This window comes from Perca fluviatilis, chromosome 18 (assembly GCF_010015445.1).
Source record: "Perca fluviatilis chromosome 18, GENO_Pfluv_1.0, whole genome shotgun sequence".
Taxonomy (NCBI): Eukaryota; Metazoa; Chordata; class Actinopteri; order Perciformes; family Percidae; genus Perca; species Perca fluviatilis.
In genome coordinates, this window is record NC_053129.1 from 21,557,188 (window position 1) to 21,569,958 (window position 12,771).

Below are 12,771 nucleotides of genomic sequence, written 5' to 3' on the forward strand. Positions count from 1 at the left end.
AATGTGCCAGGCAACTTTGAAGTTCAGAAGATATCAGTGCAGAGTTCATCTAAGGGAACTGAGGGAATGAACAGAAACATCATATAGTCAGCCTCAGGAGATCAGCTTATATTGTAGCCACATCACAGATCTAGCCCCTCAAGCTTTCAGTTCTGAACAGGCAAAGATGAGTGGCTTGAAAAAAAAATGGCTGATTTAAAGTTCTGTCATACCTTTTCTGTAGGTGTCTTCAGCTGTCAATGTATTGGTACTGCAGCCTACAAAACTCAGATTTGTCTCATGAGATCACTTTGCAGTTCCTCTTTTTTAATTTTCGTGTTTTTTTTGTGACAATAGAGACAAAGAAAAACACAGGGCACTTGTTCTCCCACAGCAAGGACAGCCACACTCTACAGAACTGTACATCATTGACTTTGCTGCAGGCAGCATCCCAACCATGGACCTATTATCAGACAATGCCACACCCCCCTGTGTCACTCACAATTGCATCTTTTCCTGTGGTATTTTGCAGGTTATTCATAACTCCATATTTGTGCTGTTATGATTAAATATGCATACTAAATGAAAAAGTAAGCAGAGTGACAGGGGTGATGAAATGGGGTGAGATTATATTTATCATGATGATGTAGTTTATAATATAGTATAGTGTAGTTTCCCACTGCAGCTGATTCCAGATGATTATTCTTGAGAAATGTGAAGCTATCTGAAACAGCACAGACTCTGAACAAACTGGTGGGTCTGAATACGAGGAGAGAAAGCATGAAGGACTATTATCTTGAGTTTGTCTGTCAACAGGGGATATTCAGACAAACAAGGAATCAATAGCAGACAAACTACCAACAATTAATACCAAGAGAGTTTCTCTGCTGTTCAGAAACACTCAGAGATGGCAGACCATCAATAAGAGCCCTGACTGCCTCTATACAGCATTTTACTTTGTGCATGTTCCCAGAAATCTGACAGCAGAACAGGAAAAAGGTATCAACTGATGTCTTCATGTTGAGAAACACCTGCTCTAACAATGTAAATGGATGTGATAAGATGCATTTACTGTATAACCACACCAATTATCTTGGTTATGGTCTTATCTTATACAACCTAGGTTTTTGCAATACATTTGTTTATTCACATTAACAAATACTACTAAAAGCATACACTATTTATTGTGATTACTGTCTGAGTATATTTTATGTATTTATTTATTGGCATAAGTTAACACATCTGATGTTGTTATGTTGCATAGGAGGGACAAAGTGAAGCTGAAATTCAGAGGTAAAAATGAAGTTATTACATAAAAAGGTGACTATTGCCTTCTTGCAGTGTGAATTTTTGAAGCCGAAAAGGTCTAACCTCATTGTAGTACGGGCAGTTGGTGGACTCCTTCATAGATGTGTACTTCTTGTCGTCTCCAATCTCCACACACACAACAGGGTCCATGTTGAGGCCTATCAGCTGCCGGGCCTCGATCACTGTGATGTTGATCTGATGGTAGACATTAGCACATCGGATATGACACTGAAAGCTAAAACAAGCTGACTTTCATCCAACAGTGAGTTAACCGGCAGCAACACTATGCAGTAATTACCCTGAGGACAATTCAAAGGCAAACTAATGATTCTGATTTCAGACAGTGAGGGCTTCTGCCAGATTACACTTTCTCAGCCTGTGTTTACTCGTACATTTCCCCCAGCTAGATTATTGTGCCATTTGATGGACAAACTAGATCTGCGATAAGTTTCTACATCCAAGTAATATATCCCTCTGGTTTAATTAGTCATAAGATAATGAAGAGGAACAGAGAGAGAAAGAAGAGAGGAAAAGTCTGCAGTCTAAAATTACACCAGGATTTCAGTCTGGTAAACAAACAGTTTTATGATTTATAAATATATTATTTCATGAATACATTTAATGCATTCATGTCGTTAAATAAAAAAAGGCCAAGAAAATAGGACATGGGCCAGCATTCAAGGCCTGTTACACTGTCCACAATTATTCCTTTCCTCCTTTTACTTCAGTTGTGGTAAATTATTTATTGTGGTAGCCACAGCAAGCGAACAGCCATGGGTATAAAAAAATACACACAAATAAATATATATATATATATATATACGGTATATATGAGAGTGGTATCAATATTCTCATCTAACTCTCGGGAAGAAAACAAAGATGTGTACTTCCCAAAATGACGAACATTTTTTCTTCAAATGGTACCTCAATCAGGCACAATGTGGGATGATTATTATTTTTTTAACAGCTTAATTTGCATTAACATGGAAGCTGTACTTCTTGCTCCCTTCCAACTACCCTGCCAGTTATAGTGTAGATCAAAATCACACACAATAAAACATCACATTTTTAAAAAGGCCTCAGGAGAAGTAGACATCAGTGCAGAGGACAATGCACAAACAAATAAATGAACCTGCACATTGTTGTATGTGCAGATATGCAGGTAGAAATGCATATATACGTATGTTCATGCACACACACACACACACACCCACACACACCTGATAATCCACTGGGCGTCCAGAGCTCGGCTCCATCTTGATATCTGGCTTTGACCTGAAGATACACAACACAATCGGTGATTGCATTCTCCTGTGCTCCAACAGAGAAACACTGAGGTGGCACATGATGATCACAAACTCAATTCTAGAGCTGTACGGTAGTGACTGAGAACATTGTGTGTTTGAATGTATTTCTCTACCGTGTGTATGCAAGCATGTCTCAGTGTTTAAAACAAAAATGAGACCTTTTATTGGAGACGTTGGTGGTGACAGCGGTGACAGAGGCCAGAGAGATTGTGTCTGGGTCCAGTGCTCCAGCAAGACGCATGGCCTTCCTGTCCAGGTCCTCCATGTCCAGGACCGCTGGCTCATCTGAACAACAATGGCACAAGGGTGACATCACCAGAAGCAACCAAAAATGTGTTGTTGGTAGGACCACAGCACTAACTAATACTGACGACTCTGAGATCATGTTTCTATGAAAGTTGTGGGTAGTTAACATTATACAATTTAAAACAAATAGGCTGATTCCACTACTTTTTAAATCCTATGTTTAAATATGCCACAATTGTATTTTTGGAATCTCGGACTCATGACCTCAGTAATTCCTGGCTATGGCCCTAAATATTGTCACTCATTGTCTACATGTACTAAAAAATTAAGACATTTGCTTCAACATGTATTTTCCCTCTAGCTAACTTGCAAGATTTGGATAAAAATAAACAAAAAACGTGAATCATTAATTTTGGGCCTTATCTTGTATCTTGAGTGATATTTTACCTCCTCTCTTGTGATCGTCCTTAGAGCTCTTGATCTTGCCAAGCTTCATGGCTGAGAAAACTCCCTTCCCTGCTCTGGTGGAGGAGATAAAGACAGATGGGAGGAGAAAAGAGAGGGAACTTATAACATGAAAGCGATCTTTCTCATACTTGTCTCATTAAGTTCACGCTCCATGAGTAGACTCAAAGACCCAAAGGAGAAATTGATTAACATTAGCACTGAACTGAATTGAGCAGAAAACCCCATGACCCACTTGTGCACATAATCAAAATGCAACCCAACACCATAATGTATATCATGGACATCTTTGTAACTCGGTTAGACATTTAACTCCAGTGGATGTAATCCCCTTCCAACCCTGCTCCCTCACCAATTCTCCAGACCCTCAATCACAAAACAAGAGTATCTGGTGTCTCCACATTGATATTATCTGGATCACATGACACCACAACAACAAAGAGCTTGCGATGTCATCAGCGGGACGACAAATGAGGGGCCTTAATAATTAAAAATGAGTGTGACCGTCCAGTATGCTGCGGATATGGATAGATGTCAGGAAATTAATGAATAGGAAGGTTTTCCTTTTGTTTCTTCAAGCATTCAGAGTTGAGTGTATCAGAGTTCAATTTCTGCTTTGATCTTTCCCCCGTTATTCTAGAGGCATCCTTCCACCTCATTTCATGGAATATGAAAACTGAATGGTTTTACAACTCATTTGAGTGCCAATAATGATGTACATGTAAAAGCATGTAGGCACATGGATGGGAATAAAAAGAAAGACAGAGGAATCACTCATCAAAATAAAGATAAGAAGCTTTTCCAGTCAATCACACTTGAAAATGTGCTCCTTGGATTATCAGCCTGTCATGTCTACACTATGACACAAAGCACAGTTTGACCAGTGTATTTCCAGATTAAGTGCAAATTTATTGAATTATCAGTGCATGCATGAAAAAAGAAAACAACTTTGAATATTATCTGTTAAATGTAACTGAAAAGCTGAAACAATTAAATAATAAAATTTTTTGAAGTAATTTAAAAAGTCACGTTGGACTCAACATTTTATAGACTAGACAATTAAATCAACTAATTGGAAAAACTATTTACTGATAATTCAATTACTGTGAGTTGCACCCATGGTTAATTCTAAAATCAGATGTTCCAGTAATCCAGTTTACCTCCTCGTCTCATTCAATCTATAATTCAACAACAAGATACCAAAAATAAAAGACACGCACACAAAATGTGTTTCATACATACCACATGAAAGACACCACTGATCCTACTCAACTCCACAGAGAGCTGAGATTACCATAAATCTGCCCCAAAAAAATTCCTCCCCGAGATTCCTTTTATTTTGAACTATGTTTTTCCATATTCTTCTTCACCTTTCAGGTGCATATCCTCTAGACCAGTCAGGCAAGATAGGAGTTGGCCAGATGAGTGAATGATGCAGGAGAGAGGAGGGGAGGGAGAGCGGGAGGGAGAAAAAGGTGGTGATACATGGCTGAGGACATAGAGAGAGGAGGTAGTCTTCTTTGTCAAAGTCAGCCACTTTGTACACCAAACATTAGAAGTTATAGCAGGTAAAGACAGTGATCTGCTGCGTCTCTGCCAGCAGTAAGGAGTGCATCTTCTGCATAAGAACAGTAATTTTCAACCAAAAGAGAGGAGACTCATAAGAAAATTTTGGAAGAAAAACTAATTGAGCTATCAAGTATATTTACTTACTTGTCTTTTGCTATCTTCACTCCCTTTTCCTTTCTTTTGCTGAGCCAAGTTAAGAGTGAATACAACAAGGCCAACAAAAGAGACCAATGCTTTAAGCAGGAGGCCACATCTGACTTTAAAATGAGATGTACCTTAAACGTTTTTCAAGTCATCGCTCCATCCACATTTAATGACAAAATGTAGCCTTCAAATAAAGTTCACTAGTGAGGTTTCCAGTTAGACTAATGGAAATATGCAAATTCACAATTTGCAGGTAAAACTCCCAAAATGTCAAACTTTAAAAGAACATACAGAGAGACGTCGACTTGTCTGAGAAGTTGAAGTAGAGAATTGAAGAGGCCGTTATAACTATTACTTTCTCTTTCCTTTGATCTGAAATAAAGACCATTAATGCATGAGTGACTGTAAACTGCAACATCTAAGCACTGCACATCAACCAAACGGCAGACCAAAGCCAGCTATTGCATATTTAAAATGTTAAGAACTCAGGCAACATATGCATGTGTGCTTAAAGCTGAAAATGAACTGTACTGTATGGGTGGGTGTGCAATACTCAATAATACATAAGAGCATGAATAAATGACCTCATTACACGTGTAAACTACAGCAAAGATGAATGATCTAACTGAAGCAGAATTACTCCCAAGGTTATTCGCCAGTACCTGGCGGCTTGATTTTCATCTCCTCCATAAAAGAGGGGTTTCCAACTGTGCATTAAAGATTTTTTTCTCACAGTTATGAAATAATCTTTAATGTGCATGCCAAGCAGTGGGGTAAGGAGCAGAGGATGAGACCTGTCTTTGAACTTGCTGTAGACGGTCAAACATGAACATGTCTGTATGTGTAAAGAAGTGGTAGATATGCATTTTGATAAGAGGTTACTATTCTGCCACCATCAGTTTTTGCTACAGCAGCAACTATGGATGCATAATAAATACTGTATACAGTGTTGGAGGCGGAGCCCCACTCAGTTGCTCAGTCACAATGTCAGAACAAAAGAATGGGAAAAACACGAAAACCTCCTGTTATTCTGACTCGGGAATAGTCGCTCATTATTCCAAGATGGTGACCCCACTGCTAGCCTGGCCACATCATTTAAAGAGCCTAAATTATCTACTTTTACAGTTACATATTTGGAGTACTACTTAAACAGCTGAACAGAAAGTATGTAGCTCCCTATCATTAATGTCTTTGTGTTTTACCCAATAACATTTTCACAGTTTTTTTCACTTGCAATTGCTTGCGGTAAAAACTTCAATGGCAAACCCCTCTATTGGGAGTGTGTGTAGCTGGCTGCATACGTGCACCTGCACACATAGTGAGGGCTTAAGAGTTACTTTGAATGATATGCTCAATGTTGTTAAATTGTTTAATGTGTTTTATTTATACCCAGAACGTCTTTCTAAATGTGTATTGTCAAAGTTGTGACAATGTTTTTCACTTGTCTTTTATCCTTTTGCATGTTTTCATGTGGAAGATAAAAAATAACCTGCCAGCAATCAACAAGTCATTGACATATACTGTCTGTACGTTCTGCTCTGGGTGCTCTGCTGAATGGAGCTCAGTGAGATCCTAACATGCTACACACACCTGGTTCTTTCTCACAGTCATAAATTGGATGCACATATTTCGGTGCTACCAGGATCCGCTGGACTGGAGCCAGACAAAGATCGGCACTACCTGATATCACAGTTGGATGAAACTCTCACTAAAGCCCAACTCTCCATCCTGAAACCTTATTGAATGCTCTGCAGTCCTCTCACTCTCTCTCTCTCTCTCTCTCTCGCTCTCTCAATACTTTCTTTCCTTGGCAGATTTCTTCCTCTGCTGCTCACAGCATCATGTAATGTTTTTCAATCGTTCCACTTTGACTGTAGTGATACCTCTACTTCTAGGTGGCAACAATAGATAAAATGGAACATCAACATTATTTATCCCAGTTGGCTTCTGTTCTCGAATGCTTATGTGTTGCTGCTTCATTTGCCTACAAGAAAGGTAATTGTTACAGTAATTGATATTCTTTGCCTGTGATCTTGCAAAATTCACATAGTTAGAAGCTAATGCAAGTTTAATGCCCTCCAACCTTAAAAGTGCTTTGAGCCTATCATGGTTTACCCAGTGCAAACAAAACATAAAAAATGGGATTTGGGCTGATTTTGTGTGCACTTATATGTAGAATAAACACACTTCCACCTTCATTTACTGTGTGTTTGTGTGAATGATACATCATTTACACAATGCAGACTGAGAAGAAAAAAAAGAAGAATAATGGTGGAAAGAAAATGAAGGGGAAGGACAACAACCATTTTCTATGAACACCCAGTACTTTTTAAATTTTAATATTCACTCCAAATAGCACTCTTGCATTTTTTACTCTGTTATTGCATCAACTGGGCTGGTTAAAAATACACTTTCAGTCAGACTACTTTGAAGGCTTTAAGAGACAAAGAGTTCCTTTTTTTCTCTCGACATGCCTGCTGACTTCTTAGGGATTCCAAAGACATTTCCTTTTATATAATCTTATAAATAATGATTTCTAATTAAAACATCAGATCCTAATTCCTGTCTGGGACAAACACACACACACACACACACACACACAGGTGATACAGAAACTGGGATTTACCCCAAGAGGCATGTCTTCATGTTGTCATCGTCTGCTCCCACATCAGGGCTTGGAACACATGAAGGGAGCATACACTTCTACACAGTGTTCAAATTTACATACTGTCCTATCACACAAGCCGAGAATAAGAACCACTGCAAACCACAGCAAACCACAAGAGCAGAGCTGACAAACACAAAACAGTCCATAGAGAGAATACAGCAAGAAGATATGAGAAATGTCCAAAATTCAAAAGACAACTGTTTCAATCCAGCATCTGCCTCTGCAGAGGGAAACAAAGAAGGAGAGCAGATGAACAATACATCCTTCAGATAATTTAAAACCTAGCATGAAAGACTGATAATGAAAAATCAATTTTCCTTTTCATGCCACTCATTGCCAAGTCTTGAACGGAAATGGACTCTGTAAAGCCTTATCTGTGATTGCATTGTGTCAGCAATGTGTCGACTCACTGATCTGAATATTTTTCATTTGCTGACAAGGACTTATGGTACTTTACATTTGAAAGCTGACAGCTTGCACAGTGTACAATAAATGCATAGAGGTCTTATCTGGCAACATAAGCGAAAACACCTGTGCGGAAAGGGCCTCTAACAACCTATGAAAATAAAAATCCAAGATGAATATATCTGTATAAGAATGTCATGCTTCTGTATTAGCTGACATACATGTTGTAATGAATGTTTCCACAGGGAGTCAGTGCTGCAATGAGCAGATCAACTGAGATAAAGACGAATGAGATACAAGGCCTCGCAACACCTGCACCACAGCGCCGTGTGATGACACATTATCAACATGTGATGCCAGAGCTGTCTTTGAAGACTCAGCAATTTACACTGATGGACAAATGAACCACACACTTGGCAAAAAAACATAATAAATAAATGAACACTTGTTTCAGTAAATTATCCTTTCAACAGAAGCTTTGCCTGGGCTGAATGTCTCCTTTGAGTGCCAATTTTAAGTTATGCAAATTAATCATGCATATTAAAAGGGTTTGAATAAACACAATGACTATTTACAGCAATATGTTTCAGTGAGGCAATACCAAATAATTCATGAATTGTTTTTATAAGAAAAACAAAACCTGTCCTGTTAGCCTGTTGCACCACTGTTAAATTAAAAGTATGATAACACTCCCCATTTTATCTCATTGCCCCCTCCCCCCCCCCCATTCCCTAGTATTTGATGTCCACAGATCAAATGATTATTGGAGCTTAAATCCATTCTCTTTATGTCTGGCACACATGCTCCTTTGCATGCACTATTCAACAAATCTGCTACACTGGCAGTAAAACCACACAGAGGGTGATTTATTATTAGGAATAACAAAACTCCTGCAAAGCCCGCATAAATCATCCTGCAGGACCAGAGACGATGTAGAAGCCGCAGAAAGGAGAGGTGGTAGCAGTGGGATGGTCAATTTCGGGTGCAATTTAACTCAATTAAGGGGATGAGAAGGAAGCAATATGCCTTAACAAGCCACCTACACTCCCTTGCAGCCATACTGTACAGTTATAAAAAAATGTAATTCCCACTGAAAACACCAACGAGCACAAACTCTCCTGTAAGCAGCATGCATGACCTTTTACACTGCAGCTGATATAACAGAAATAGACAGCAGTAGAACGTGCTACTTGTACCATGTATTGTATATACAGTTCTTCTGTTAATTGTTCTTCCACTCTGCATTCACCAGCATGTCTCTCAAGAGTTTTAGGAATATAATTTAACTCCTGTTCTCTCAAAGAGTTAAATTCTCAAAAAACCTTCTGGCAGCTGATGACACTATTTTTTCATTTTATTTGTTAAAGTTCTGAGATTAAAATATTACCAGGGAGGGACAATTCTCCAAGACATTGTCAGATGTGTCTGACTTAATGAAAAATGATTACTGATGAGGTGACATTGTTGAGAATTGTTGCATCTGTATGAAAGAGAAGGTAAAACAGACACACAAAACCACAAACCTAAAATGTGGGAAATATACCTTGAGGCTAAACTGTTAATGACATTCTCATCCTCTTTTTCTGACAGATTCATCCCCGGTTATAATCTCCTGCATATTAACACTTCTTTACAATTATAAGAACAATTGACACTGGCCACAGAGTGCCAGAATTCAGGACACAATAAAACATCTTTAAAGAGTTTAAATCTGAAAACGTCTCAACCAGAAATAAACTGAGCAGCTGGTAATTCACGATATATAGGGGTTTAAATGAGAAGTGGCAAGGCTATTACAATTTTTCCACAAGCCCATCAGTCTGGCCAACACGGATGTGAGGTGGAATAGAGGTTGATTTGTTGGCTAGGATAGGAGTTACTTGATAATTCTCAGCAACTTGCAACACTTTTTCAGACGAAAGCCCTACGGCAGCCCTTACAAAGTCTGACTGACAGCTCTGTGCAACCACGGCAACTAGATGACAGGTGCCCTCGACAAGCAGCAAGGAATAAAGGCTTGTTCACCTGAAGAAAGGTGAGGAAATGTAATGAAATTGAATACATCAGTTTAAACTTTGTGAGTTTTGGTTTCATTCCACTTTTATTGAATCATTTTAAAGTTTTTTTCCACACCTGTACTTCTTTGTTGACCAAATCCAGTATCTGTTGTATAACACCCATGGGATGCTCTGAAACTTAGATTAGTGAAACTTTCTTGTTGTGTTTCCCCCGCTCCCCCCCCCCCCCCCCCCCCCCCCCCCAACTTTTTTTTTTTTTTTAATAAAAAAAAGAAAAAAACCCCCCCTTCCCCCAACAACAAACAAACATGCACCCAGCAGCATTCGGCCTCACACATACACAATTTTTCACACGCCCATTAAACATGCAGCATAATGATGGATTTAGGGTTTTTTGGCTGTGCAGATAGTCTTAGTGGAAATCGATACCACCCACAGATAATTTCAGATACTATTCAGCAAAAACACAATAAACAAACCACAGAGGAAGATCACGTAACAGTGTAGTGCTGTGGGGCAGAGAGTCTTACAGTTTTTCATACTAAATCTATATAACCTTGTACAGCCTGGGATTACTTGTCTTTTATTATTAACTAACATATGCAATGCATTCTAAACTGTATAAACAGGCCTTGACAAAGCTGTAAGTGACAAGCAAGGTTCACATCCACCCAGTGCAAATGAAATCCATTTATTATTTTTAACCCCATGAGTGCTGGTGTAAAAATTGTAGAGAAAAGTATCCTTCATTTCAACATTGCCTTTTTAAAATACATTATTTCTGTACACTTTAAAGAGTACTCAAACGATTAAGTGTCCATCCATCGTCATCCGCTTATCTGGGGTCGGGTCGCAAGGGCAGCAGCTCCAGCAGGGGACCCCAAACTTCATTTTACCGAGCCACATTAGCCAGCTCTGACTGGGGGATCCCGAGGCGTTCCCAGGCCAGGGAAGGCCTTTTCACAGGCCTTTTCCAATCTGGACGTGCCTGGAACACCTCCCTAGGGAGGTTCCCAGGGGGCATTCTTACCAGATGCCCAAACCACCTTAACTGGCTCTGCGCAAAGGAGCAGCGGCTCTACTCCGAGTTCCTCACGGATGACTGTGCTTCTCACCATATCAATAAGAGAGACGCCAGCCACCCTCCTGAGGAAACCCATTTTGGCCGCTTGTACCCTGGATCTTGTTCTTTCGGTTATGACCCAGCCTTCATGACCATAGGTGAGGGTAGGAACAAAAACTGACTGGTAGATCGAGAGCTTTGCCTCCTGGCTCAGCTCTCTTTTTGTCACAACCGTGCAATAAAGTGAATGCAATACCGCCCCCGCTGCGCCGATTCTCCTGCCAATATCTCTCTCCATTGTCCCCTCACTCGCGAACAAGACCGCACTTGAACTCCTTCACTTGGGGTAAGGACTCATTCCCTACCTGGAGTAGGCACTCCATCGGTTTCCAATTTAGCGTTGCACTCCTATAACATAGTTTGACTCAACAAAAAGTTTTAAAATCTTTGCAGCAGAACCAGAGATATCATTATATTGATATGTTTCATTCCACACTTCTTCTGCTGCTGACTGACTTCAACCCCAACCGCTACTGAAATCACTTGAGGCAATTGATCAGACTTCCTGCGGTTCCCTCTAGAGCCACAAAAGGCTTTACAAAACTTTTTCCCATATACAATAGTACTACACAACACCTGTAAACATACACATATGTGGAGTCCCCCTTTAACTTGAGTACCTCTGATGTGCCAAATTTAAAATGTAAATATTAAATATTTAAAAATAACTTTGAATCAAACAGTTAATGTTTTCTTCATAACTCAAAGCCCCCTTCCAACTGCACTGCTTAGTTAATTAAAACCTTGCACAAACATTGACCATGGCCACGTCTGCATACTATACTAACACTAAATCTGCTCTTAAAGTGATGGTTCGGAGTAATTCACCCTAGGGTCCTTTGCACCATGACCTCGAGCCAAACACCCCCCCAGAAGCTTTTTTCACCTGGGTCTAACATTGGGAGAGTTAGCGTAGAGTAGCGTTAGCCGCTGAATAGCTTAGCGCGGGGCTAATGGACCCACGTTTGTATCTCTTAAATGACCCCACTAATAGTGCCCGAAATGATACTCTACGCAGTTCATATATATATAGGTTATGCACTCATAAAACGATGGATTGGAAAGTTTGTAAGTACACCAGAAGTTTATGTAAATAACACTTGCCTGCTGGCTTCTGCTCTCTGCTGTTGTTGTTGCTGTGAGAGGGAGTGCTTAGGGACATCTACAAATTACAACAACCGAAAAGAGATGCAACAAAAATATTTTTAATTTAACTTATTTTTTAAAGTAAGTGCTGTAATATAACTAGCGCAGGAGACAAGTAATAATTGAGGTAAGTTTGGAGACATTACCTTATTTAATCATTAAATTAATACATATTTTTGTTGTATCTCTTTCGGGTAGTAATTTATAGACGGCCCTAAGCACTTCGTCTAACTGCAGGTAGCAGCAGCAGCAGCAACAGCAACAGAGAGCAGAAGAGAGCAGGCAAGTGTTCATAAACTTTTGGTGTACTTACAAACTTTACAATCCATCGTTTTTATGAGAGCATAACCTATATATACTAGTGTAGACCTTTGGTATCATTTCGGGCATTAT

At 39.5% G+C, this 12,771-nt stretch overlaps 1 protein-coding gene across 11 annotated transcripts in view; it reads right to left on the reverse strand.

Annotated features, from left to right (window-relative positions):
- Window positions 1-12,771, reverse strand: part of otofa (otoferlin a) — an 86,704-nt gene that overhangs the window by 31,818 nt on the left and 42,115 nt on the right. For all 11 annotated transcript variants that reach the window (XM_039782264.1, XM_039782258.1, XM_039782263.1 and 8 more), the window contains exons 6-9: window positions 3,288-3,361; window positions 2,753-2,879; window positions 2,508-2,562; window positions 1,351-1,482 (exon numbers count right to left, since the gene is read on the reverse strand). In XM_039782264.1, coding sequence (XP_039638198.1) covers window positions 1,351-1,482; window positions 2,508-2,562; window positions 2,753-2,879; window positions 3,288-3,361 — 388 coding nt within the window. The remainder of the gene's footprint in view (window positions 1-1,350; window positions 1,483-2,507; window positions 2,563-2,752; window positions 2,880-3,287; window positions 3,362-12,771) is intronic.